Source organism: Pseudochaenichthys georgianus, unplaced genomic scaffold, assembly GCF_902827115.2.
Source record: "Pseudochaenichthys georgianus unplaced genomic scaffold, fPseGeo1.2 scaffold_449_arrow_ctg1, whole genome shotgun sequence".
NCBI lineage: Eukaryota > Metazoa > Chordata > Actinopteri > Perciformes > Channichthyidae > Pseudochaenichthys > Pseudochaenichthys georgianus.
Genome location: NW_027263014.1, coordinates 166,832 through 193,939, shown reverse-complemented (window position 1 = coordinate 193,939; position 27,108 = coordinate 166,832). Strand labels below are relative to the sequence as shown.

General features: G+C 39.3%; 3 protein-coding genes and 2 pseudogenes across 3 annotated transcripts; all 5 read right to left on the bottom strand.

The window, feature by feature from the left end:
- Positions 1–357: 357 nt before the first annotated feature.
- Positions 358–1,019, bottom strand: LOC117442639 (gamma-crystallin M2-like; annotated as a pseudogene).
- Positions 1,020–7,960: 6,941 nt separating this feature from the next.
- LOC139433434 (gamma-crystallin M2-like) lies at positions 7,961–8,669 on the bottom strand. Its single transcript, XM_071202455.1, has 3 exons — positions 8,637–8,669; positions 8,303–8,536; positions 7,961–8,209 (listed from the first exon to the last, which is right to left on the bottom strand). Exons 1-3 carry the CDS (start codon positions 8,667–8,669, stop codon positions 7,961–7,963), a joined length of 516 nt encoding a protein of 171 aa, XP_071058556.1.
- A 5,180-nt stretch (positions 8,670–13,849) lies between these two features.
- LOC117442662 (gamma-crystallin M3-like) lies at positions 13,850–14,604 on the bottom strand (annotated as a pseudogene).
- A 4,598-nt stretch (positions 14,605–19,202) lies between these two features.
- On the bottom strand, positions 19,203–20,562 carry LOC139433433 (gamma-crystallin M3-like). The gene is made up of 4 exons (XM_071202454.1): positions 20,530–20,562; positions 20,256–20,426; positions 19,855–20,096; positions 19,203–19,299 (listed from the first exon to the last, which is right to left on the bottom strand). The coding sequence occupies exons 1-4, from the start codon at positions 20,560–20,562 to the stop codon at positions 19,203–19,205; spliced, it is 543 nt and encodes a 180-aa protein (XP_071058555.1).
- A 4,563-nt stretch (positions 20,563–25,125) lies between these two features.
- On the bottom strand, positions 25,126–26,479 carry LOC139433432 (gamma-crystallin M3-like). Its single transcript, XM_071202453.1, has 4 exons — positions 26,447–26,479; positions 26,173–26,346; positions 25,758–26,014; positions 25,126–25,222 (listed from the first exon to the last, which is right to left on the bottom strand). Exons 1-4 carry the CDS (start codon positions 26,477–26,479, stop codon positions 25,126–25,128), a joined length of 561 nt encoding a protein of 186 aa, XP_071058554.1.
- Between the last annotated feature and the right edge of the window lie 629 nt (positions 26,480–27,108).

Sequence of the window (27,108 nt, the reverse complement as noted above, 5' to 3'; positions counted from 1 at the left end):
TACTAAATACAAATAATACCTTCGTTTAAAAACGTAATAATCTCATTTGTATTTAATTACTCCAAGTTTTGTCAGGTATCATCAACCTAGTGTATTTATCCGTCATCCAATATCAATTGTAAGGCATTCTCGGTTTAGTTTTTTTGTCAATCTTGCAACACATTTCTCATCAGATATAAAACATGTTAGGATCAACATTTGCATTGCTAATAGTTGCCTACTGTCAAATAAATCTTATATAATTAATTTCAATTAATGTGTGATTTTAGCAGTTGGACAATAAGCATGACAAAAGTCACATTCAAGGTTAATTTTTTATTTGGCATTTTATAAATTCAGGAAACATTCAGTGAAGATTTAGCAGGAATCGGTGATACGCCTCATGCTCATGAACCTCTGGCCGCTCATGCCCATGTCTCTGAAGTTCCTGTACTCTCCGGGCCTCATGTACATCATCTTGCCTCTGAACTGGGGCTGCTCGTACATCAGCCAGTGACCGTCCATCACGTTACAGGACTGGCACTCGTTCATGCTGTAACGGTCCATGATGTTGTCACAGTCCTCCATCATCTCGTGACTCTGACCACCGAAGTTCGTTCTCATAGATCTTCATCCTGAACTGGCCTCTGTGCTGCTTTGGGGAGAAGAATTATCAATGAATGATTTAATGTAAAGAGTTGTGGGGTGGTCACCCATAGTAGAATCGTTGGTTACAGTTATATACCCACCATGGGGATCATACGGCAAGACTTGATGCAGTCCCTCATTCCCATCATGCTCATGCAGTCGGAGTACTCGCCCCTCCTCATGAAGTACTGGTTTCCCATGTAGTTGTTACGGTCGTACACCATGAAGCAGCCGCTCTCCACCCTGCAGGACTGGCACCTGCTCAGGGAGGAGGACATGTCAGAGCAGTCATTCATGCACTCATAAGAACGACCCTGGAAGTTCTTCTCCTCGTAGAAGGTGATCTGAAAGAAGGGAATTTTAATGGTTAGAAATAGATTAGCAAGGTACATATGGTGATATTGCAAACAGTTATGTCTGCTTATCACAAAAAGACTTCTGAAAGTACCGCCCCTCATGTTCATGCTGGTGTTGCTCATGTTGGCTGTAGATGTGCTGTTGCTGGTGAACTGATATCTACCTGGTTTAACCCTTTCCTTTTATACCTGACTAATGTAAAGAATGGGTAGCCCCTCCCACTCAGGGAACCATCTAACTCAGCAGTTTACCATTGAAGCCAACAAAGACAGAGGTTTGGTACATTCTTACAGGGATTGGGTACCTTGTAGAGGAGGACAACTGACTCTATGTCTCTCAACATTCTCATAAAAAGACTATAGTTTTCTGCCTTTTTATGCCAAATACAGTGGGGCAAAAAAGTATTTAGTCAGCCACCAATTGTGAAAGTTCTCCCACTTAAAAAGATGAGAGGCCTGCAATTTTCATCCTTGGTACACTTCAACTATGAGAGACAGAATGGGGGGAAAGAATCCAGGAAATCACATTGTAGGATTTTTATTGAATTAATTGGTAAATTCCTCGGTAAAATAAGTATTTTGTCACCGACAAACAAACAAGATGTCTGGCTCTCACAGACCTGTACCTTCTTCTTTAAGAGCCTCCTCTGTCCTCCACTCGTTAACTGTATTAATGCCACCTGTTTGAACTCGTTATCAGTATAAAAGACACCTGTCCACAACCTCAAACAGTCACACTCCAAACTCCACTATGGCCAAGACCAAAGAGCTGTCAAAGGACACCAGAAACAAAATTGTAGACCTGCACCAGGCTGGGAAGACTGAATCTGCAATAGGTAAGCAGCTTGGTGTGAAGAAATCAACTGTGGGAGCAATTATTAGAAAATGGAAGACATACAAGACCACTGATAATCTCCCTCGATCTGGGGCTCCACGCAAGATCTCACCCCGTGGGGTCACAATGATCACAAGACGGTGAGCAAACACCCACCTAGTCAATGACCTGCAGAGAGCTGGGACCAAAGTAACAAAGGCTACCACCAGTAACACACTACGCCGCCAAGGACTCAAATCCTGCAGTGCCAGACGTGTCCCCCTGCTTAAGCCAGTACATGTCCAGGCCCGTCTGAAGTTTGCTAGAGAGCATTTAGATGATCCAGAAGAGGATTGAGAGAATGTCATATGGTCAGATGAAAACAAAATAGAACTTTTTGGTAAAAACTCAACTAGACGTGTTTGGAGGAGAAAGAATGCGGAGTTGCATCCAAAGAACACCATACTTACTGTGAAACATGGGGGTGGAAACATCATGCTTTGGGGCTGTTTTTCTGCAAAGGGACCAGGACGACTGATCCGTGTAAAGGAAAGAATGAATGGGGCCATGTATCGTGAGATTTTGAGTGACAACCTCCTTCCATCAGCAAGGGCATTGAAGATGAAACGTGGCTGGGTCTTTCAGCATGACAATGATCCCAAACACACCGCCCGGGCAACGAAGGAGTGGCTTCGTAAGAAGCATTTCAAAATCCTGGAGTGGCCTAGCCAGTCTCCAGATCTCAACCCCATAGAAAATCTTTGGAGGGAGTTGAAAGTCTGTGTTGCCCAGCGACAGCCCCAAAACATCACTGCTAGAGGAGATCTGCATGGAGGAATGGGCCAAAATACCAGCAACAGTGTGTGAAAACCTTGTGAAGACTTACAGAAAACGTTTGACCTCTGTCATTGCCAACAAGGGTATATAACAAAGGATTGAGATGAACTTTTTGTATTGACCAAATACTTATTTTCCACCATAATTTGCAAATAAATTCTGTGATTTTCTGGATTTTGTTTTTCTTCTCATTCTGTCTCTCATAGTTGAGGTATACCTAGGATGAACATTACAGGCCTCTCATCTTTTTAAGTGGGAGAACTTGCACAATTGGTGGCTGACTAAATACTTTTTTCCCCCACTGTATGACACATTTTACTTGTTTCGTGAAGTTGGACAATAGGAACACAGACATTTTAACAAAGAGAAGAGGAATTATGAGGGTGCTGCTAGGTGGGACTGTGAAACAAGGAAAGGTCAGTCATATATATATATTTTTTTTATTCTGACTTTTCAAATCAAAATAGTTTATATCGAGCACAATGCTTCTGAGCAAATTGTTTACATTCTTCTTCTCCTAAGTTTTATCCATCACCTCATTCACAATAACATCATGAAGGTTTTAAAAGACGGCAAGCTATGATTAGTCGGGGGTCTCTTGGCGGAGACACGGCAATCATTTATACTATATCATTGCCTTTTTTGAAACGGCGACCATTTTAACAAAAACAAAGATTGCGTACTCTGAATGTAGAAGTAGAAGTAGATGATGAAACTAGAAAAAATACACGAATATCCAAGTCATCAAACATATTCTGTTTGTATCAGAGTGAGTTTTTCAAGAACAATAGGCCTTTGTAGCAATGGCTATTTGTTCTAGCGATAACTTGGTGTAGAACAAAATGGCTTTCGGTTTAATGTGAGCTTTTCTGGGGTTTATTGGGGTTTCATAATAATGGACAGTTGAAACAATGGCATGGCACCTAACTGTGAAACAAGAGTATTGTTAATGTTGAACTGTAGTTTTGTGTGTTACATCTGCTCTAAGTTCAATGTTCAACTTAAAGGGGACCTATCATGCAAAATGCACCTTTGTACGTCTTTTATACATGAATATGTGTCCCCGGTGTGTCAGGGAAATCACCAAGTGGCAGAAAACACAACCCTCTCTCTTTTCCTCCATACCCAAATCTCTAAAAACGGGGCTGCAACAGAGCTGATTATTATTTGAATTGTTCTGACGTCAGAAAAGAGGAGCTCCGCCCATATGGGCAACTCTCCACCTATCAGGGGAATGAGAGACCGCTCGAAAGCGCTGGAGACGCTGTAGTACATATGCCAGGCCTGTAAGTGACGCTGTAGTCTACCACAAAAGCAGAATCAGCCCTTGCAAAAACAGGGCTGGAAAAGAGCAAATAGAGCGAAATGAGGCATGGCTAAAATGCATGATCTGTTTGGTATTTTGAAAAAAAAACTTCACAGACACGTTTTATATAGGTATGGCCCTACAATATAGTTTCAATATAGGCAAGGCAAGTTTATTTATATAGCACTTTTCAACACAAGGCAATTCAAAGTGCTTTACAAAAATGAAAGAAATTAAGCATAAAAAAGAAAAGCTAATAAAATAAACATTAAAAGGAAAAATACATGGATAAAAGTTACAGTGCAGTTTAAGATATGAATAGTTCAATTAAACATTAAAAGAAAAAGTACATGGATACAAGTTACAGTGCAGTTTAAGATATGAATAGTTCCATTAAACATTAAAAGAAAAAGTACATGGATAAAAGTTACAGTGCAGTTTAAGATATGAATAGTTCAATTAAAAGCAGCGACAAAAAACAAAAGTCTTCAGCCTGGATTTAAAAGTAGTAAGAGTTGCAGCGGATCTGCAGGTTTCTGGAAGTTTGTTCCAGATATTTGGAGCATAATAACTGAACGCTGCTTCTCCATGTTTAGTTCTGACTCTGGGGACAGAAAGCTGACCAGTCCCTGAAGACCTGAGAGATCTGGATGGTTCATAATTTAGCAGGAGGTCAGTAATGTATTTTGGGCCTAAACCATTCAGTGCTTTATAAACCAGCAGCAGTATTTTGAAATCTATTCTTTGACACACAGGAAGCCAGTGTAAAGACTTCAGAACAGGAGTGATGTGATCCACTTTCTTAGTGTTAGTGAGGACTCGAGCAGCGGCGTTCTGAATCAGCTGCAGCTTTCTAATAGATTTTTTGGTGAGACCTGTGAAGACACTATTGCAGTAGTCGAGTCTACTGAAGATAAAGGCATGGACACGTTTTTCCAAATCCTGCCGTGACATTAGTCTTTTAATCCTAGAATATTCTTTAGGTGATAGTAGGCTGATTTAGTAACTGTTTTAATGTGACTGTTGAAACTCAGGTCAGAGTCCATGACTACACCTAGATTTCTGGCTTTATCTGTTGGTTTGAACATTGCAGACTGAAGCTCAGCGCTAACTGTTATACGTTCTGACTTGGCTCCAAAAACCATTACCTCAGTTTTATCTTTGTTTAATTGGAGAAAGTTCTGACACATCCAGTCATGATTTGTTCAATGCACTTACTCAGTGTTTGAATTGGAGCATAGTCTCCTGGTGAAATTGTTAAGTACATTTGTGTGTCATCTGCGTAGCTATGGTAACTTATTTTGTTCTTCTTCATTATCTGAGCCAGTGGTAGCATGTAGATGTTAAAGAGAAGAGGCCCCAAGATGGAGCCTTGAGGAACCCCACATGTCATATTTGTCAACTCAGATGTGCATTTACCTATAGAAACAAAGTTTTTCTATCCTTTAAGTAGGATTCAAACCAATTTAGAACTGTTTCCGAAAGTCCCACCCAGTTTTCCAGTCGGTCTAGTAATATGCTGTGGTCAACAGTGTCAAACGCAGCACTGAGATCTAATAATACTAACACTGAAGTTCTGCCACTGTCTGTGTTTAAGTGGATGTCATTAAAGACCTTTACAAGAGCAGTCTCAGTGCTGTGGTTTGGACGAAAGCTGATTGGAACACATCGAAAAGTTATTTAAATGCAAAACATTACTCAACTCTTGAAAACAACTTTTTCAATGATTTTACCTAGAAATGGGAGGTTTGATATGGGCCTGTAATTGTTCATTACTGAAGCATCTAGATTATTATTTTTTAAGAGCGGTTTAATATAGCATGATAGGTCCACTTTAAATAGGTAAGTCCTGATGTTCGAGTCTCCTCGATATTACAAATATCAGAGGTTGATCTAATGGCCATACATTGAATTTATTCCCAACAAAAAAATGTGTTCTTTCCTATTAATATTAATGCATTATTGTATTAATATAGCAATGTTGCAAAGTGCTATACGAAAGAAAACAAGATAGTATGGCAAATGGATATACATAACTGTAATACCCATATAAGCCAGAGGTAACAATGTTGTGTTGAGGGCGAGTTGAAGGAATCAGGGCTAATGTAATGTTAAATTCAAATGCTTCATTATTTGAGTTGGGAACAAAAACACTAAATTGTAATAGCTGCATTCCCCTGACATTTAACCAGAAGTCAAGAGTAATAATGAATGTCTAAAATCTTACTAAGTGGCTTGAACAACATAAGATAACAATAAGATAACACTTTCTACCTCGATTGGCTTTAAGCTTCATAATGTGCTGACCACAATTGCATCTCTAATCAGATTTTCTTCAATATGACGTACAGGTAGGGGTGTAACGGTATCCGTACTCGTCCCGAACCGTCATGGTTCGGACGTCACGGTTCGGCAAATGCAGTCACGGTTCGGCAAATGCAGTCACACGACGAATATGCCTTTTTTATGAGTGGGGAAAAGTCTGTCACTCAGGGCAGTATCCATTACACTATATATAATCCAGGGGGCGGTATTTTGTAATATTTTCAAGACATTCTTTTCAGTTTTACAGCTTGATGAAACCTTTTTGTTTGACATCAGCCACTATAGTTTGTGTGTGTGTGTGTGTGTGTGTGTGGTGTGGTGTGTGGTGTGTGTGTTGTGTGTGTGTGTGTGTGTGTGTGTGTGTGTGTGTGTGTGTGTGTGTGTGTGTTGTGTGTGTGTGTGTGTGTGTTGTGTGTGTGTGTGTGTGGGTTGTGTTTGTGTGTGTGAACTGTGTATCAGTTAATTATTCAAAATGTTAGAGTTCCTTATTTTTATACTGTTAAAAAATAAATAACAACAAACCTGGAATTATGCATTTGGGACCTTTTTTCTTGTTTTACCGAACCGTGAACCCCAAACCGAGGTACGTACCGAACCGTGAACTCTGTGAACCGTTACACCCCCTACGTACAGGTGTTCACTCAATATTCGAAACCCTTAAATACTGAAGCCATACCTTGAGAAATGAAGAAAATTGTGATTGAATTATGTAATAGTCAGAATCGTTTTTATTACAAAGTAGGTTTACACATACGAGGAATTTGCTTGGTGTAAATGGTGCATACAAAGACACAGAAAAAGAATACGTAGCAAATCAAATACAAATAGGACTGTTATTACAGCTATTTAAAAAAAGAATTGTAACACTTTTATAACAAATGTACAACATTAACATATGACAAATACTATATGCTCTATTTAAAGTGGAGAGCTGTGCTGATTTAAAAGTTGTGGAGAAGAAATGTGCAACATTTTAAAAATAACAAGATGTTGTTCGCATTATGTTATGTGCATTAATGTAATGCATAACGTTTTTTCTGCGGTGGATAAAAGTCAGTTTCAGTGGGGGTCCTGGGCCTTGTTGATGAGGCCAGTAGCAGAGGGGAAAATGTTCAGCTGGAGAGAGGTTTTGGTCCTGATGGAGCGCAGCCTCCTGCCAAGTGGAGCGGGGTCAACAGTTTGCAACAGTGAACACATGAGACAATCAGACATAGGAGGGAAAACACAGGAAGGAAGACCAGACAAAGGGAGAACACAATGTCAAAATGAAACCGTAAAATTGCAACATAAATCTAAAACCATGACAAGTTTACTAAATACAAATAATACCTTGGTTTAAAAACGTAGTAATCTCTTTTTATTTATTTACCCAAAGTGTTTTCACATATTATCAACCCAGTGTATTAATCTGTCATCCAATATCAATTGTAAGGCATTCTCTGTTTTTTGTTGTGTCAATCTCGCAACAAATTTCTCATCAGATATAAAACATGTTAGGATCAACATTTGCATTGCTAATAGTTGCCTACTGTCAAATAATATTATATAATTAATTTCAATTAATATGTGTGATTTTAACAGTTGGACAATAAGCATGACAAAAGTCACATTCAAGGTTAATTTTTTATTTGGCATTTTATAAATTCAGGAAACATTCAGTGAACATTTAGCAGGAATCGGTGATACGCCTCATGCTCATGAACTCTGGCAGCTCATGCCCATGTCTCTGAAGTTCCTGTACTCTCCGGGCCTCATGTACATCATCTTGCCTCTGAACTGGGGCTGCTCGTACATCAGCCAGTGACCGTCCATCACGTTGCAGGACTGGCACTCGTTCATGCGGTAACGGTCCATGACGTTGTCACAGTCCTCCATCATCTCGTGACTCTGACCACCGAAGTTCTCCTTCTCATAGATCTTCATCCTGAACTGGCCTCTGTGCTGCTTTGGGGAGAAAATTATAAATTAATGATTTACTGTAAAGCGTTGTGGGTGGTCACCCATAGTAGAATCGTACGATTACAGTTGTATACCCACCATGGGGATCATACGGCAAGACTTGATCTCCCTCATTCCCATCATGCTCATGCAGTGGGAGTACTCGCCCCTCTCATGAAGTACTGGTTTCCCATAGTTGTTGAACGATCGACCATGAAGCAGCGCTCTCCACCCTGCAGACTGGCTCCTGCTCAGGGAGGAGGACATGTCAGAGCAGTCATTCATGCACTCATAAGAACGACCCTGGAAGTTCTTCTCCTCGTAGAAGGTGATCTGAAAGAAGGGAATTGTAATGGTTAGAAATAGATTAGCAAGGTACATGGATATTGCAAACAGTTATTTCTGCTTATCACAAAAAGACTTCTGAAAGTACCTTGCCCCTCATGTTCATGCCGGTGTTGCTCATGTTGGCTGTAGATGTGCTGTTGCTGGTGAACTGATATCTACCTGGTTTAACCCTTTCCTTTTATACCTGACTAACGTAAAGAATGGGTAGCCCCTCCCCCTCAGGGAACCATCTAACTCAGCAGTTTACCATTGAAGCCAACAGAATGCAGAGGTTTGGTACATTCTTACAGGGATTGGGTACCTTGTAGAGGAGGACAACTGACTCTATGTCTCTCAACATTCTCATAAAGACTATAGTTTTTTGCCTTTTTATGCCAAATATGACACATTTACTTGTTTCGTAAAGTTGGACTATAGGAAACAGTACTTTAACAAAGAGAAGAGGAATTATGAGGGTGCTGCTAGGTGGGACTGCGAAACAAAGGAAAGGTCAGTCATATATATTTTTTTATTTGGCTTTTCAAATCAAAATAGTCGATATCAAGCACAATGCTTCTGAGCAAATTGTTTACATTCTTCTTCTAAGTTTTATCCATCACCTCATTCACAATAACATCATGGAGGTTTTAAAAGATGGCAAGCTATGATTAGTCGGGGGTCTCTTGGCGGAGACACGGCAATCATTTATTACTATATCATTGCCTTTTTGAAACGGCGACCATTTGAACAAAACAAAGATTGCGTACTCTGAATGTAGAAGTAGAAGTAGATGATGAAACTGGAAAAATACACGAATATCCAAGTCATCAAACATAATCTGTTTGTATCAGAGTGAGTTTTTTCAAGAACAATAGGCCTTTGTAGCAATGGCTATTTGTTCTAGCGATACTTGGTGTAGAAAAAATGGCTTTCGGTTTAATGTGAGCTTTTCTGGGGTTTATTGGGGTTTCATAATAATGGACAGTTGAAACAATGGCATGGCACCTAACTGTGAAACAAGAGTATTGTTAATGTTGAACTGTAGTTTGTGTGTTACATCTGCTCTACTGTAAGTTCAATGTTCAACTTAAAGGGGACCTATCATGCAAAATGCACCTTTGTACGTTTTTATACATGAATATGTGTCCCCGGTGTGTCAGGGAAATCACCAAGTGTCAGAAAACACAACCCTCTCTCTTTTCCTCCATACCCAAATCTCTAAAAACGGGGCTGCAACGGCGCTGATTATTATTTGAATTGTTCTGACGTCAGAAAAGAGGAGCTCCGCCCATATGGGCAACACTCTACCTATCAGGGGAATGAGAGACCGCTTGAAAGCGCTGGAGACGCTGTAGTATATGCCAGGCCTGTAAGTGACGCTGTAGTCTGCCACAAAAGCAGAATCAGCCCTTGCAAAAACAGGGCTGGAAAAGAGCAAATAGAGCGAAATGAGGCATGGCTAAAATGCATGATCTGTTTGGTATTTTGAAGAAAAAAACTTCACAGACACGTTTTATATAGGTATGGCCCTACAATATATGTTTCAAATATAGGCAAGGCAAGTTTATTTATATAGCACTTTTCAACACAAGGCAATTCAAAGTGCTTTACAAAAAATGAAAGAAATTAAGCATAAAAAGAAAAGCTAATAAAATAAACATTAAAAGGAAAAATACATGGATAAAGTTACAGTGCAGTTTAAGATATGAATAGTTCAATTAAACATTAAAAGAAAAAGTACATGGATAAAAGTTAAGTGCAGTTTAAGATATGAATAGTTCAATTAAAAGCAGCGACAAAAAGAAAAGTCTTCAGCCTGGATTTAAAAGTAGTAAGAGTTGCAGCGGACCTGCAGGTTTCTGGGAGTTTGTTCCAGATATTTGGAGCATAATAACTGAACGCTGCTTTCCATGTTTAGTTCTGACTCTGGGGACAGAAAGCTGACCAGTCCCTGAAGACCTGAGAGATCTGGATGGTTCATAATTTAGCAGGAGGTCAGTAATGTATTTTGGGCCTAAACCATTCAGTGCTTTATAAACCAGCAGCAGTATTTTGAAATCTATTCTTTGACACACAGGAAGCCAGTGTAAAGACTTCAGAACAGGAGTGATGTGATCCACTTTCTTAGTGTTAGTGAGGACTCGAGCAGCGGCGTTCTGAATCAGCTGCAGCTTTCTAATAGATTTTTTAGTGAGACCTGTGAAGACCATTGCAGTAGTCGAGTCTACTGAAGATAAAGGCATGGACAAGTTTTTCCAAATCCTGCCGTGACATTAGTCTTTTAATCCTAGATATATTCTTTAGGTGATAGTAGGCTGATTTAGTAACTGTTTTAATGTGACTGTTGAAACTCAGGTCAGACCATGACTACACCTAGATTTCTGGCTTTATCTGTTGTTTGAACATTGCACTGAAGCTCAGCGCTAACTTTTATACGTTCTGACTTGGCTCCAAAAACCATTACCTCAGTTTTATCTTTGTTTAATTGGAGAAAGTTCTGACACATCCAGTCATTGATTTGTTCAATGCACTTACTCAGTGTTTGAATTGGAGCATAGTCTCCTGGTGAAATTGTTACGTACATTTGTGTGTCATCTGCATAGCTATGGTAACTTATTTTGTTGTTTTTCATTATCTGAGCCAGTGGTAGCATGTAGATGTTAAAGAGAAGAGGCCCCAAGATGGAGCCTTGAGGAACCCCACATGTCATATTTGTCAACTCAGATGTGCATTTACCTATAGAAACAAAGTTGTTTCTATCCTTTAAGTAGGATTCAAACCAATTTAGAACTGTTTCCGAAAGTCCCACCCAGTTTTCCAGTCGGTCTAGTAATATGCTGTGGTCAACAGTGTCAAACGCAGCACTGAGATCTAATAATACTAACACTGAAGTTCTGCCACTGTCTGTGTTTAAGTGGATGTCATTAAAGACCTTTACAAGAGCAGTCTCAGTGCTGTGGTTTGGACGAAAGCCTGATTGGAACACATCGAAACAGTTATTTAAATGCAAAACATTACTCAACTCTTGAAAAACAACTTTTTCAATGATTTTACCTAGAAATGGAGGTTTGATATGGGCCTGTAATTGTTCATTACTGAAGCATCTAGATTATTATTTTTTAAGAGCGGTTTAATATAGCATGATAGGTCCACTTTAAATAGGTAAGTCCTGATGTTCGAGTCTCCTCGATATTACAAATATCAGAGGTTGATCTAATGGCCATACATTGAATTTATTCCCAACAAAAAAATGTGTTCTATTAATATTAATGCTATTATTGTATTAATATAGCAATGTTGCAAAGTGCTATACGAAAGAAAACAAGATAGTATGGCAAATGGATATACATAACTGTAATACCCATATAAGCCAGAGGTAACAATGTTGTGTTGAGGGCGAGTTGAAGGAATCAGGGCTAATGTAATGTTAAATTCAAAATGCTTCATTATTTGAGTTGGGAACAAAAACACTAAATTAGCTGCATTCCCCTGACATTTAACCAGAAGTCAAGAGTAATAATGAATGTCTAAAATCTTACTAAGTGGCTTGAACAACATAAGATAACAATAAGATAACACTTTCTACCTCGATTGGCTTTAAGCTTCATAATGTGCTGACCACAATTGCATCTCTAATCAGATTTTCTTCAATATGACGTACAGGTAGGGGTGTAACGGTATCCGTACTCGTCCCGAACCGTCATGGTTGGACGTCACGGTTCGGACGTCACGGTTCGGCAAATGCAGTCACACGACGAATATGCCTTTTTTATGAGTGGGAAAAGTCTGTCACTCAGGGCAGTATCCATTACACTATATATAATCCAGGGGGCGGTATTTTGTAATATTTTCAAGACATTCTTTTCAGTTTTACAGCTTGATGAAACCTTTTTGTTTGACATCAGCCATATTTGTGTGTGTGTGTGTGTGTGTGTGTGTGGTGTGTGTGGTGTGTGTGTGTGTGTGTGTGTGTGTGTGTGTGTGTGTGTGTGTGTGTGTGTGTGGTGTGTGGTTGTGTGGTGTGTGTGTGTGTTGTGTGTGTGTGTGTGTGTGTGTGTGTGTGGTGTGTGTGGTTGTGTGTGTGTAACTGTGTAATACAGTTAATTATTCAAAATGTTAGAGTTCCTTATTTTTATACTGTTAAAAAATAAATAACAACAAACCTGGAATTATGCATTTGGGACCTTTTTCTTGTTGTACCGAACCGTGAACCCCAAACCGAGGTACGTACCGAACCGTGAACTCTGTGAACCGTTACACCCCTACGTACAGGTGTTCACTCAATATTCGAAACCCTTAAATACTGAAGCCATACCTTGAGAAATGAAGAAGTGAATTGTGATTGAATTATGTAATAGTCAGAATCGTTTTTATTACAAAGTAGGTTTACACATACGAGGAATTTGCTTTGGTGTAAATGGTGCATACAAAGACACAGAAAAAAGAATACGTAGCAAATCAAATACAAATAGGACTGTTATTACAGCTATTTAAAAAAAGAATTGTAACACTTTTATAACAAATGTACAACATTAACATATGACAAATACTATATGCTCTATTTAAAGTGGAGAGCTGTGCTGATTTAAAAGTTGTGAGAAGAAATGTGCAACATTTTAAAAATAACAAGATGTTGTTCGCATTATGTTATGTGCATTAATGTAATGCATAACGTTTTTTCTGCGGTGGATAAAAGTCAGTTTCAGTGGGGGTCCTGGGCCTTGTTGATGAGGCCAGTAGCAGAGGGGAAGAAACTGTTCAGCTGGAGAGAGGTTTTGGTCCTGATGGAGCGCAGCCTCCTGCCAGAGTGGAGCGGGGTCAACAGTTTGCAACAGGTGAACACAATGAGACAATCAGACATAGGAGGGAAAACACAGGAAGGAAGACCAGACAAAGGGAGAACACAATGTCAAAATAAAACCGTAAAATTGCAACATAAATCTAAAACCATGACAAGTTTACTAAATACAAATAATACCTTGGTTTAAAAACGTAGTAATCTCTTTTTTATTTATTTACCCAAAGTGTTTTCACATATTATCAACCCAGTGTATTAATCTGTCATCCAATATCAATTGTAAGGCATTCTCTGTTTTTTGTTGTTGTCAATCTCGCAACAAATTTCTCATCAGATATAAAACATGTTAGGATCAACATTTGCATTGCTAATAGTTGCCTACTGTCAAATAAATATTATATAATTAATTTCAATTAATAATGTGTGATTTTAACAGTTGGACAATAAGCATGACAAAAGTCACATTCAAGGTTAATTTTTTATTTGGCATTTTATAAATTCAGGAAACATTCAGTGAACATTTAGCAGGAATCGGTGATACGCCTCATGCTCATGAACTTCTGGCAGCTCATGCCCATGTCTCTGAAGTTCCTGTACTCTCCGGGCCTCATGTACATCATCTTGCCTCTGAACTGGGGCTGCTCGTACATCAGCCAGTGACCGTCCATCACGTTGCAGGACTGGCACTCGTTCATGCGGTAACGGTCCATGACGTTGTCACAGTCCTCCATCATCTCGTGACTCTGACCACCGAAGTTCTCCTTCTCATAGATCTTCATCCTGAACTGGCCTCTGTGCTGCTTTGGGGAGAAGAATATAAATTAATGATTTGTAAAGTTGTCGGGTGGTCACCCATAGTAGAATCGTACGATTACAGTTGTATACCCACCATGGGGATCATACGGCAAGACTTGATGTTCTCCCTCATTCCCATCATGCTCATGCAGTCGGAGTACTCGCCCCTCTTCATGAAGTACTGGTTTCCCATGTAGTTGGCGATCGTAGACCATGAAGCAGCCGCTCTCCACCCTGCAGGACTGGCTCCTGCTCAGGGAGGAGGACATGTCAGAGCAGTCATTCATGCACTCATAAGAACGACCCTGGAAGTTCTTCTCCTCGTAGAAGGTGATCTGAAAGAAGGGAATTGTAATGGTTAGAAATAGATTAGCAAGGTACAGATGGTGATATTGCAAACAGTTATTTCTGCTTATCACAAAAAGACTTCTGAAAGTACCTTGCCCCTCATGTTCATGCCGGTGTTGCTCATGTTGGCTGTAGATGTGCTGTTGCTGGTGAACTGATATCTACCTGGTTTAACCCTTTCCTTTTATACCTGACTAACGTAAAGAATGGGTAGCCCCTCCCCCTCAGGGAACCATCTAACTCAGCAGTTTACCATTGAAGCCAACAGAATGCAGAGGTTTGGTACATTCTTACAGGGATTGGGTAGAGGAGGACAACTGACTCTATGTCTCTCAACATTCTCATAAAGACTATAGTTTTTTGCCTTTTTATGCCAAATATGACACATTTACTTGTTTCGTAAGTTGGACATAGGAATACAGTACTTTAAACAAAGAGAAGAGGAATTATGAGGGTGCTGCTAGGTGGGACGTGAAACAAAGGAAAGGTCAGTCATATATATTTTTTTATTTGGCTTTTCAAATCAAAATAGTCGATATCAAGCACAATGCTTCTGAGCAAATTGTTTACATTCTTCTTCTAAGTTTTATCCATCACCTCATTCACAATAACATCATGAGGTTTTAAAAGATGGCAAGCTATGATTAGTCGGGGGTCTCTTGGCGGAGACACGGCAATCATTTATTACTATATCATTGCCTTTTTTGAAACGGCGACCATTTGAACAAAAACAAAGATTGCGTACTCTGAATGTAGAAGTAGAAGTAGATGATGAAACTGGAAAAAATACACGAATATCCAAGTCATCAAACATATCTGTTTGTATCAGAGTGAGTTTTTTCAAGAACAATAGGCCTTGTAGCAATGGCTATTTGTTCTAGCGATAACTTGGTGTAGAACAAAATGGCTTTCGGTTTAATGTGAGCTTTTCTGGGGTTTATTGGGGTTTCATAATAATGGACAGTTGAAACAATGGCATGGCACCTAACTGTGAAACAAGAGTATTGTTAATGTTGAACTGTAGTTTTGTGTGTTACATCTGCTCTAAGTTCAATGTTCAACTTAAAGGGGACCTATCATGCAAAATGCACCTTTGTACGTCTTTTATACATGAATATGTGTCCCCGGTGTGTCAGGGAAATCACCAAGTGTCAGAAAACACAACCCTCTCTCTTTTCCTCCATACCCAAATCTCTAAAAACGGGGCTGCAACGGCGCTGATTATTATTTGAATTGTTCTGACGTCAGAAAAGAGGAGCTCCGCCCATATGGGCAACTCTCCACCTATCAGGGGAATGAGAGACCGCTTGAAAGCGCTGGAGACGCTGTAGTACATATGCCAGGCCTGTAAGTGACGCTGTAGTCTGCCACAAACAGAATCAGCCCTTGCAAAAACAGGGCTGGAAAAGAGCAAATAGAGCGAAATGAGGCATGGCTAAAATGCATGATCTGTTTGGTATTTTGAAGAAAAACTTCACAGACACGTTTTATATAGGTATGGCCCTACAATATTGTTTCAAATATAGGCAAGGCAAGTTTATTTATATAGCACTTTTCAACACAAGGCAATTCAAAGTGCTTTACAAAAAATGAAAGAAATTAAGCATAAAAAAGAAAAGCTAATAAAATAAACATTAAAAGGAAAAATACATGGATAAAAGTTACAGTGCAGTTTAAGATATGAATAGTTCAATTAAACATTAAAAGAAAAAGTACATGGATAAAAGTTAAAGTGCAGTTTAAGATATGAATAGTTCAATTAAAAGCAGCGACAAAAAGAAAAGTCTTCAGCCTGGATTTAAAAGTAGTAAGAGTTGCAGCGGACCTGCAGGTTTCTGGGAGTTTGTTCCAGATATTTGGAGCATAATAACTGAATGCTGCTTCTCCATGTTTAGTTCTGACTCTGGGGACAGAAAGCTGACAGTCCCTGAAGACCTGAGAGATCTGGATGGTTCATAATTTAGCAGGAGGTCAGTAATGTATTTTGGGCCTAAACCATTCAGTGCTTTATAAACCAGCAGCAGTATTTTGAAATCTATTCTTTGACACACAGGAAGCCAGTGTAAAGACTTCAGAACAGGAGTGATGTGATCCACTTTCTTAGTGTCAGTGAGGACTCGAGCAGCGGCGTTCTGAATCAGCTGCAGCTTTCTAATAGATTTTTTAGTGAGACCTGTGAAGACACCATTGCAGTAGTCGAGTCTACTGAAGATAAAGGCATGGACAAGTTTTTCCAAATCCTGCCGTGACATTAGTCTTTTAATCCTAGATATATTCTTTAGGTGATAGTAGGCTGATTTAGTAACTGTTTTAATGTGACTGTTGAAACTCAGGTCAGAGTCCATGACTACACCTAGATTTCTGGCTTTATCTGTTGTTTTGAACATTGCACACTGAAGCTCAGCGCTAACTTTTATACGTTCTGCTTGGCTCCAAAAACCATTACCTCAGTTTTATCTTTGTTTAATTGGAGAAAGTTCTGACACATCCAGTCATTGATTTGTTCAATGCACTTACTCAGTGTTTTAACTGGAGAATAGTCTCCTGGTGAAATTGTTACGTACATTTGTGTGTCATCTGCATAGCTATGGTAACTTATTTTGTTGTTTTTCATTATCTGAGCCAGTGGTAGCATGTAGATGTTAAAGAGGAGAGGCCCCAAGATGGAGCCTTGAGGAACCCCACATGTCATATTTGTCAACTCAGATGTGCATTTACCTATAGAAACAAAGTTGTTTCTATCCTTTAAGTAGGATTCAAACCAATTTAGAACTGTTTCCGAAAGTCCCACCCAGTTTTCCAGTCGGTCTAGTAATATGCTGTGGTCAACAGTGTCAAACGCAGCACTGAGATCTAATAATAACACTGAAGTTCTGCCACTGTCTGTGTTTAATTGGATGTCATTAAAGACCTTTACAAGAGCAGTCTCAGTGCTGTGGTTTGGACGAAAGCCTGACTGGAACACATCGAAACAGTTATTTAAATGCAAAACATTACTCAACTCTTGAAAAACAACTTTTTCAATGATTTTACCTAGAAATGGAAGGTTTGATATGGGCCTGTAATTGTTCATTACTGAAGCATCTAGATTATTATTTTTTAAGAGCGGTTTAATATAGCATGATAGGTCCACTTTAAATAGGTAAGTCCTGATGTTCGAGTCTCCTCGATATTACAAATATCAGAGGTTGATCTAATGGCCATACATTGAATTTATTCCCAACAAAAAAATGTGTTCTTTCTATTAATATTAATGCTATTATTGTATTAATATAGCAATGTTGCAAAGTGCTATACGAAAGAAAACAAGATAGTATGGCAAATGGATATACATAACTGTAATACCCATATAAGCCAGAGGTAACAATGTTGTGTTGAGGGCGAGTTGAAGGAATCAGGGCTAATGTAATGTTAAATTCAAAATGCTTCATTATTTGAGTTGGGAACAAAAACACTAAATTGTAATAGCTGCATTCCCCTGACATTTAACCAGAAGTCAAGAGTAATAATGAATGTCTAAAATCTTACTAAGTGGCTTGAACAACATAAGATAACAATAAGATAACACTTTCTACCTCGATTGGCTTTAAGCTTCATAATGTGCTGACCACAATTGCATCTCTAATCAGATTTTCTTCAATATGACGTACAGGTAGGGGTGTAACGGTATCCGTACTCGTCCCGAACCGTCCGTTTGGACGTCACGGTTTGACGTCACGGTTCGGCAAATGCAGTCACACGACGAATACGCCTTTTTTATGAGTGGGAAAAAGTCTGTCACTCAGGGCAGTATCCATTACACTATATATAATCCAGGGGGCGGTATTTTGTAATATTTTCAAGACATTCTTTTCAGTTTTACAGCTTGATGAAACCTTTTTGTTTGACATCAGCCACTATTGTGTGTGTGTGTGTGTGTGTGTGTGTGTGTGTGTGTGTGTGTGTGTGTGTGTGTGTGTGTGTGTGTGTGTGTGTGTGTGTGTGTGTGTGTGTGGTGTGTGTGGTGTGTGTGTGGTGTGTGTGTGTGTGTTGTGGTGTGTGTGTGTGTGTGTGTGTGTGTGTGTGTGTGTGTGTGTGTGTGTGTGTGTGTGTGTGTGTGTGTGTGTGTGTGTCAACTGTGTAATACAGTTAATTATTCAAAATGTTAGAGTTCCTTATTTTTATACTGTTAAAAAATAAATAACAACAAACCTGGAATTATGCATTTGGGACCTTTTTCTTGTTGTACCGAACCGTGAACCCCAAACCGAGGTACGTACCGAACCGTGAACTCTGTGAACCGTTACACCCCTACGTACAGGTGTTCACTCAATATTCGAAACCCTTAAATACTGAAGCCATACCTTGAGAAATGAAGAAGTGAATTGTGATTGAATTATGTAATAGTCAGAATCGTTTTTATTACAAAGTAGGTTTACACATACGAGGAATTTGCTTTGGTGTAAATGGTGCATACAAAGACACAGAAAAAAGAATACGTAGCAAATCAAATACAAATAGGACTGTTATTACAGCTATTTAAAAAAAGAATTGTAACACTTTTATAACAAATGTACAACATTAACATATGACAAATACTATATGCTGTATTTAAAGTGGAGAGCTGTGCTGATTTAAAAGTTGTGAAGAAGAGATGTGCAACATTTTAAAAATAACAAGATGTTGTTCGCATTATGTTATGTGCATTAATGTAATGCATAACGTTTTTTCTGCGGTGGATAAAAGTCAGTTTCAGTGGGGGTCCTGGGCCTTGTTGATGAGGCCAGTAGCAGAGGGGAAGAAACTGTTCAGCTGGAGAGAGGTTTTGGTCCTGATGGAGCGCAGCCTCCTGCCAGAGTGGAGCGGGGTCAACAGTTTGCAACAGGTGAACACAATGAGACAATCAGACATAGGAGGGAAAACACAGGAAGGAAGACCAGACAAAGGGAGAACACAATGTCAAAATAAAACCGTAAAATTGCAACATAAATCTAAAACCATGACAAGTTTACTAAATACAAATAATACCTTGGTTTAAAAACGTAGTAATCTCTTTTTTATTTATTTACCCAAAGTGTTTTCACATATTATCAACCCAGTGTATTAATCTGTCATCCAATATCAATTGTAAGGCATTCTCTGTTTTTTGTTGTTGTCAATCTCGCAACAAATTTCTCCTCAGATATAAAACATGTTAGGATCAACATTTGCATTGCTAATAGTTGCCTACTGTCAAATAAATTATATAATTAATTTCAATTAATAATGTGTGATTTTAACAGTTGGACAATAAGCATGACAAAAGTCACATTCAAGGTTAATTTTTTATTTGGCATTTTATGAATTCAGGAAACATTCAGTGAACATTTAGCAGGAATCGGTGATACGCCTCATGCTCATGAACCTCTGGCCGCTCATGCCCATGTCTCTGAAGTTCCTGTACTCTCCGGGCCTCATGTACATCATCTTGCCTCTGAACTGGGGCTGCTCGTACATCAGCCAGTGACCGTCCATCACGTTGCAGGACTGGCACTCGTTCATGCGGTAACGGTCCATGACGTTGTCACAGTCCTCCATCATCTCGTGACTCTGACCACCGAAGTTCTCCTTCTCATAGATCTTCATCCTGAACTGGCCTCTGTGCTGCTTTGGGAAGAAGAATTATAAATAATGATTTAATGTAAAGAGTTGTCGGGTGGTCACCCATAGTAGAATCGTCGTTACAGTTGTATACCCACCATGGGGATCATACGGCAAGACTTGAGTCCCTCATTCCCATCATGCTCATGCAGTCGGAGTACTCGCCCCTCTCATGAAGTACTGGTTTCCCATGTAGTTGGAACGATCGTAGACCATGAAGCAGCCGCTCTCCACCCTGCAGGACTGGCTCCTGCTCAGGGAGGAGGACATGTCAGAGCAGTCATTCATGCACTCATAAGAACGACCCTGGAAGTTCTTCTCCTCGTAGAAGGTGATCTGAAAGAAGGGAATTGTAATGGTTAGAAATAGATTAGCAAGGTACACATGTGATATTGCAAACAGTTATTTCTGCTTATCACAAAAAGACTTCTGAAAGTACCTTGCCCCTCATGTTCATGCCGGTGTTGCTCATGTTGGCTGTAGATGTGCTGTTGCTGGTGAACTGATATCTACCTGGTTTAACCCTTTCCTTTTATACCTGACTAACGTAAAGAATGGGTAGCCCCTCCCCCTCAGGGAACCATCTAACTCAGCAGTTTACCATTGAAGCCAACAGAATGCAGAGGTTTGGTACATTCTTACAGGGATTGGGTAGAGGAGGACAACTGACTCTATGTCTCTCAACATTCTCATAAAGACTATAGTTTTTTGCCTTTTTATGCCAAATATGACACATTTACTTGTTTCGTAAAGTTGGACTATAGGAATACAGTACTTTAACAAAGAGAAGAGGAATTATGAGGGTGCTGCTAGGTGGGACTGCGAAACAAAGGAAAGGTCAGTCATATATATTTTTTTTATTTGGCTTTTCAAATCAAATAGTCGATATCAAGCACAATGCTTCTGAGCAAATTTACATTCTTCTTTCTAAGTTTTATCCATCACCTCATTCACAATAACATCATGGAGGTTTTAAAAGATGGCAAGCTATGATTAGTCGGGGGTCTCTTGGCGGAGACACGGCAATCATTTATTACTATATCATTGCCTTTTTTGAAACGGCGACCATTTGAACAAAAACAAAGATTGCGTACTCTGAATGTAGAAGTAGAAGTAGATGATGAAACTGGAAAAATACACAATATACAAGTCATCAAACATATTCTGTTTGTATCAGAGTGAGTTTTTTCAAGAACAATAGGCCTTTGTAGCAATGGCTATTTGTTCTAGCGAACTTGGTGTAGAACAAAATGGCTTTCGGTTTAATGTGAGCTTTTCTGGGGTTTATTGGGGTTTCATAATAATGGACAGTTAAACAATGGCATGGCACCTAACTGTGAAACAAGAGTATTGTTAATGTTGAACTGTAGTTTTGTGTGTTACATCTGCTCTAAGTTCAATGTTCAACTTAAAGGGACCTATCATGCAAAATGCACCTTTGTACGTCTTTTATACATGAATATGTGTCCCCGGTGTGTCAGGGAAATCACCAAGTGTCAGAAAACACAACCCTCTCTCTTTTCCTCCATACCCAAATCTCTAAAAACGGGCTGCAACGGCGCTGATTATTATTTGAATTGTTCTGACGTCAGAAAAGAGGAGCTCCGCCCATATGGGCAACTCCACCTATCAGGGGAATGAGAGACCGCTTGAAAGCGCTGGAGACGCTGTAGTACATATGCCAGGCCTGTAAGTGACGCTGTAGTCTGCCACAAAAGCAGAATCAGCCCTTGCAAAAACAGGGCTGGAAAAGAGCAAATAGAGCGAAATGAGGCATGGCTAAAATGCATGATCTGTTTGGTATTTTGAAGAAAAAACTTCACAGACACGTTTTATATAGGTATGGCCCTACAATATATGTTTCAAATATAGGCAAGGCAAGTTTATTTATATAGCACTTTTCAACACAAGGCAATTCAAAGTGCTTTACAAAAAATGAAAGAAATTAAGCATAAAAAGAAAAGCTAATAAAATAAACATTAAAAGGAAAAATACATGGATAAAAGTTACAGTGCAGTTTAAGATATGAATAGTTCAATTAAACATTAAAAGAAAAGTACATGGATAAAAGTTAAAGTGCAGTTTAAGATATGAATAGTTCAATTAAAAGCAGCGACAAAAAGAAAAGTCTTCAGCCTGGATTTAAAAGTAGTAAGAGTTGCAGCGGACCTGCAGGTTTCTGGGAGTTTGTTCCAGATATTTGGAGCATAATAACTGAACGCTGCTTCTCCATGTTTAGTTCTGACTCTGGGGACAGAAAGCTGACCAGTCCCTGAAGACCTGAGAGACTGGTGGGAGTTCATAATTTAGCAGGAGGTCAGTAATGTATTTTGGGCCTAAACCATTCAGTGCTTTATAAACCAGCAGCAGTATTTTGAAATCTATTCTTTGACACACAGGAAGCCAGTGTAAAGACTTCAGAACAGGAGTGATGTGATCCACTTTCTTAGTGTTAGTGAGGACTCGAGCAGCGGCGTTCTGAATGAGCTGCAGCTTTCTAATAGATTTTTTGGTGAGACCTGTGAAGACACCATTGCAGTAGTCGAGTCTACTGAAGATAAAGGCATGGACAAGTTTTTCCAAATCCTGCCGTGACATTAGTCTTTTAATCCTAGATATATTCTTTAGGTGATAGTAGGCTGATTTAGTAACTGTTTTAATGTGACTGTTGAAACTCAGGTCAGAGTCCATGACTACACCTAGATTTCTGGCTTTATCTGTTGTTTGAACATTGCACTGAAGCTCAGCGCTAACTGTTATACGTTCTGACTTGGCTCCAAAAACCATTACCTCAGTTTTATCTTTGTTTAATTGGAGAAAGTTCTGACACATCCAGTCATTGATTTGTTCAATGCACTTACTCAGTGTTTGAATTGGAGCATAGTCTCCTGGTGAAATTGTTAAGTACATTTGTGTGTCATCTGCGTAGCTATGGTAACTTATTTTGTTCTTCTTCATTATCTGAGCCAGTGGTAGCATGTAGATGTTAAAGAGAAGAGGCCCCAAGATGGAGCCTTGAGGAACCCCACATGTCATATTTGTCAACTCAGATGTGCATTTACCTATAGAAACAAAGTTGTTTCTATCCTTTAAGTAGGATTCAAACCAATTTAGAACTGTTTCCGAAAGTCCCACCCAGTTTTCCAGTCGGTCTAGTAATATGCTGTGGTCAACAGTGTCAAACGCAGCACTGAGATCTAATAATACTAACACTGAAGTTCTGCCACTGTCTGTGTTTAAGTGGATGTCATTAAAGACCTTTACAAGAGCAGTCTCAGTGCTGTGGTTTGGACGAAAGCCTGATGGAACACATCGAAACAGTTATTTAAATGCAAAACATTACTCAACTCTTGAAAAACAACTTTTTCAATGATTTTACCTAGAAATGGGAGGTTTGATATGGGCCTGTAATTGTTCATTACTGAAGCATCTAGATTATTATTTTTTAAGAGCGGTTTAATATAGCATGATAGGTCCACTTTAAATAGGTAAGTCCTGATGTTCGAGTCTCCTCGATATTACAAATATCAGAGGTTGATCTAATGGCCATACATTGAATTTATTCCCAACAAAAAAATGTGTTCTTCCTATTAATATTAATGCTATTATTGTATTAATATAGCAATGTTGCAAAGTGCTATACGAAAGAAACAAGATAGTATGGCAAATGGATATACATAACTGTAATACCCATATAAGCCAGAGGTAACAATGTTGTGTTGAGGGCGAGTTGAAGGAATCAGGGCTAATGTAATGTTAAATTCAAAATGCTTCATTATTTGAGTTGGGAACAAAAACACTAAATTGTAATAGCTGCATTCCCCTGACATTTAACCAGAAGTCAAGAGTAATAATGAATGTCTAAAATCTTACTAAGTGGCTTGAACAACATAAGATAACAATAAGATAACACTTTCTACCTCGATTGGCTTTAAGCTTCATAATGTGCTGACCACAATTGCATCTCTAATCAGATTTTCTTCAATATGACGTACAGGTAGGGGTGTAACGGTATCCGTCCCGAACCGTCACGGTTCGGACGTCACGGTTCGGCAAATGCAGTCACGGTTCGGCAAATGCAGTCACACGACGAATATGCCTTTTTTATGAGTGGGAAAAGTCTGTCACTCAGGGCAGTATCCATTACACTATATATAATCCAGGGGGCGGTATTTTGTAATATTTTCAAGACATTCTTTTCAGTTTTACAGCTTGATGAAACCTTTTTGTTTGACATCAGCCACTATAGTTGTGTGTGTGTGTGTGTGTGTGTGTGTGTGTGTGTGTGTGTGTGTGTGTGTGTGTGTGTGTGTGTGTGTGTGTGTGTGTGTGTGTGTGGTGTGTGTGTGTTGTGTGTGTGTGTGTGTGTGTGTGTGTGGTGTGGTGTGTGTGTGTGTGTGTGTGTGTGTGTGTGTGTGTGAACTGTGTAATACAGTTAATTATTCAAAATGTTAGAGTTCCTTATTTTTATACTGTTAAAAAATAAATAACAACAAACCTGGAATTATGCATTTGGGACCTTTTTCTTGTTGTACCGAACCGTGAACCCCAAACCGAGGTACGTACCGAACCGTGAACTCTGTGAACCGTTACACCCCTACGTACAGGTGTTCACTCAATATTCGAAACCCTTAAATACTGAAGCCATACCTTGAGAAATGAAGAAGTGAATTGTGATTGAATTATGTAATAGTCAGAATCGTTTTTATACAAAGTAGGTTTACACATACGAGGAATTTGCTTTGGTGTAATGGTGCATACAAAGACACAGAAAAAAGAATACGTAGCAAATCAAATACAAATAGGACTGTTATTACAGCTATTTAAAAAAGAATTGTAACACTTTTATAACAAATGTACAACATTAACATATGACAAATACTATATGCTCTATTTAAAGTGGAGAGCTGTGCTGATTTAAAAGTTGTGGAGAAGAAATGTGCAACATTTTAAAAATAACAAGATGTTGTTCGCATTATGTTATGTGCATTAATGTAATGCATAACGTTTTTTCTGCGGTGGATAAAAGTCAGTTTCAGTGGGGGTCCTGGGCCTTGTTGATGAGGCCAGTAGCAGAGGGGAAGAAACTGTTCAGCTGGAGAGAGGTTTTGGTCCTGATGGAGCGCAGCCTCCTGCCAGAGTGGAGCGGGGTCAACAGTTTGCAACAGGTGAACACAATGAGACAATCAGACATAGGAGGGAAAACACAGGAAGGAAGACCAGACAAAGGGAGAACACAATGTCAAAATGAAACCGTAAAATTGCAACATAATCTAAAACCATGACAAGTTTACTAAATACAAATAATACCTTGGTTTAAAAACGTAGTAATCTCTTTTTTATTTATTTACCCAAAGTGTTTTCACATATTATCAACCCAGTGTATTAATCTGTCATCCAATATCAATTGTAAGGCATTCTCTGTTTTTTGTTGTTGTCAATCTCGCAACAAATTTCTCCTCAGATATAAAACATGTTAGGATCAACATTTGCATTGCTAATAGTTGCCTACTGTCAAATAAATTTATAATTAATTTCAATTAATAATGTGTGATTTTAACAGTTGGACAATAAGCATGACAAAAGTCACATTCAAGGTTAATTTTTTATTTGGCATTTTATAATTCAGGAAACATTCAGTGAACATTTAGCAGGAATCGGTGATACGCCTCATGCTCATGAACCTCTGGGCTCATGCCCATGTCTCTGAAGTTCCTGTACTCTCCGGGCCTCATGTACATCATCTTGCCTCTGAACTGGGGCTGCTCGTACATCAGCCAGTGACCGTCCATCACGTTGCAGGACTGGCACTCGTTCATGCGGTAACGGTCCATGACGTTGTCACAGTCCTCCATCATCTCGTGACTCTGACCACCGAAGTTCTCCTTCTCATAGATCTTCATCCTGAACTGGCCTCTGTGCTGCTTTGGGGAGAAGAATTATAAATTAATGATTTACTGTAAAGAGTTGTCGGGTGGTCACCCATAGTAGAATCGTACGATTACAGTTGTATACCCCCATGGGGATCATACGGCAAGACTTGATGTCCCTCATTCCCATCATGCTCATGCAGTCGGAGTACTCTCGCCCCTCTCATGAAGTACTGGTTTCCCATGTAGTTGCGATCGTAGACCATGAAGCAGCCGCTCTCCACCCTGCAGGACTGGCTCCTGCTCAGGGAGGAGGACATGTCAGAGCAGTCATTCATGCACTCATAAGAACGACCCTGGAAGTTCTTCTCCTCGTAGAAGGTGATCTGAAAGAAGGGAATTGTAATGGTTAGAAATAGATTAGCAAGGTACATGGTGATATTGCAAAGTTATTTCTGCTTATCACAAAAAGACTTCTGAAAGTACCTTGCCCCTCATGTTCATGCCGGTGTTGCTCATGTTGGCTGTAGATGTGCTGTTGCTGGTGAACTGATATCTACCTGGTTTAACCCTTTCCTTTTATACCTGACTAACGTAAAGAATGGGTAGCCCTCCCCCTCAGGGAACCATCTAACTCAGCAGTTTACCATTGAAGCCAACAGAATGCAGAGGTTTGGTACATTCTTACAGGGATTGGGTACCTTGTCGAGGAGGACAACTGACTCTATGTCTCTCAACATTCTCATAAAGACTATAGTTTTTTGCCTTTTTATGCCAAATATGACACATTTTACTTGTTTCGTAAGTTGGACATAGGAACAGACTTTAACAAAGAGAAGAGGAATTATGAGGGTGCTGCTAGGTGGGACTGCGAAACAAAGGAAAGGTCAGTCATATATATTTTTTTTATTTTGGCTTTTCAAATCAAAATAGTCGATATCAAGCACAATGCTTCTGAGCAAATTGTTTACATTCTCTTCTCCTAAGTTTTATCCATCACCTCATTCACAATAACATCATGAGGTTTTAAAAGATGGCAAGCTATGATTAGTCGGGGGTCTCTTGGCGGAGACACGGCAATCATTTATTACTATATCATTGCCTTTTTGAAACGGCGACCATTTGAACAAAACAAAGATTGCGTACTC

Excerpts from the sequence above, each read along its gene's own strand:
- LOC139433432 (XM_071202453.1), bottom strand. The coding sequence starts at position 26,479 with ATGAGCAACACCGGCATGAACATGAGGGGCAAG. Across the intron at positions 26,347-26,446 it reads GCATGAACATGAGGGGCAAG|ATCACCTTCTACGAGGAGAA; the intron begins GTACTTTCAGAA and ends CCCTTCTTTCAG. Across the intron at positions 26,015-26,172 it reads ACTTCATGAGAGGGGCGAGA|CAGCACAGAGGCCAGTTCAG; the intron begins GTACTCCGACTG and ends TTCTCCCCAAAG.
- LOC139433434 (XM_071202455.1), bottom strand. The coding sequence starts at position 8,669 with ATGAGCAACACCGGCATGAACATGAGGGGCAAG. Across the intron at positions 8,537-8,636 it reads GCATGAACATGAGGGGCAAG|ATCACCTTCTACGAGGAGAA; the intron begins GTACTTTCAGAA and ends CCCTTCTTTCAG. Across the intron at positions 8,210-8,302 it reads CTTGCCGTATGATCCCCATG|CAGCACAGAGGCCAGTTCAG; the intron begins GTGGGTATACAA and ends TTCTCCCCAAAG.
- LOC139433433 (XM_071202454.1), bottom strand. The coding sequence starts at position 20,562 with ATGAGCAACACCGGCATGAACATGAGGGGCAAG. Across the intron at positions 20,427-20,529 it reads GCATGAACATGAGGGGCAAG|ATCACCTTCTACGAGGAGAA; the intron begins GTACTTTCAGAA and ends CCCTTCTTTCAG. Across the intron at positions 19,300-19,854 it reads ATGGGCATGAGCGGCCAGAG|GAGGCTGCGCTCCATCAGGA; the intron begins GTTCATGAGCAT and ends CCACTCTGGCAG.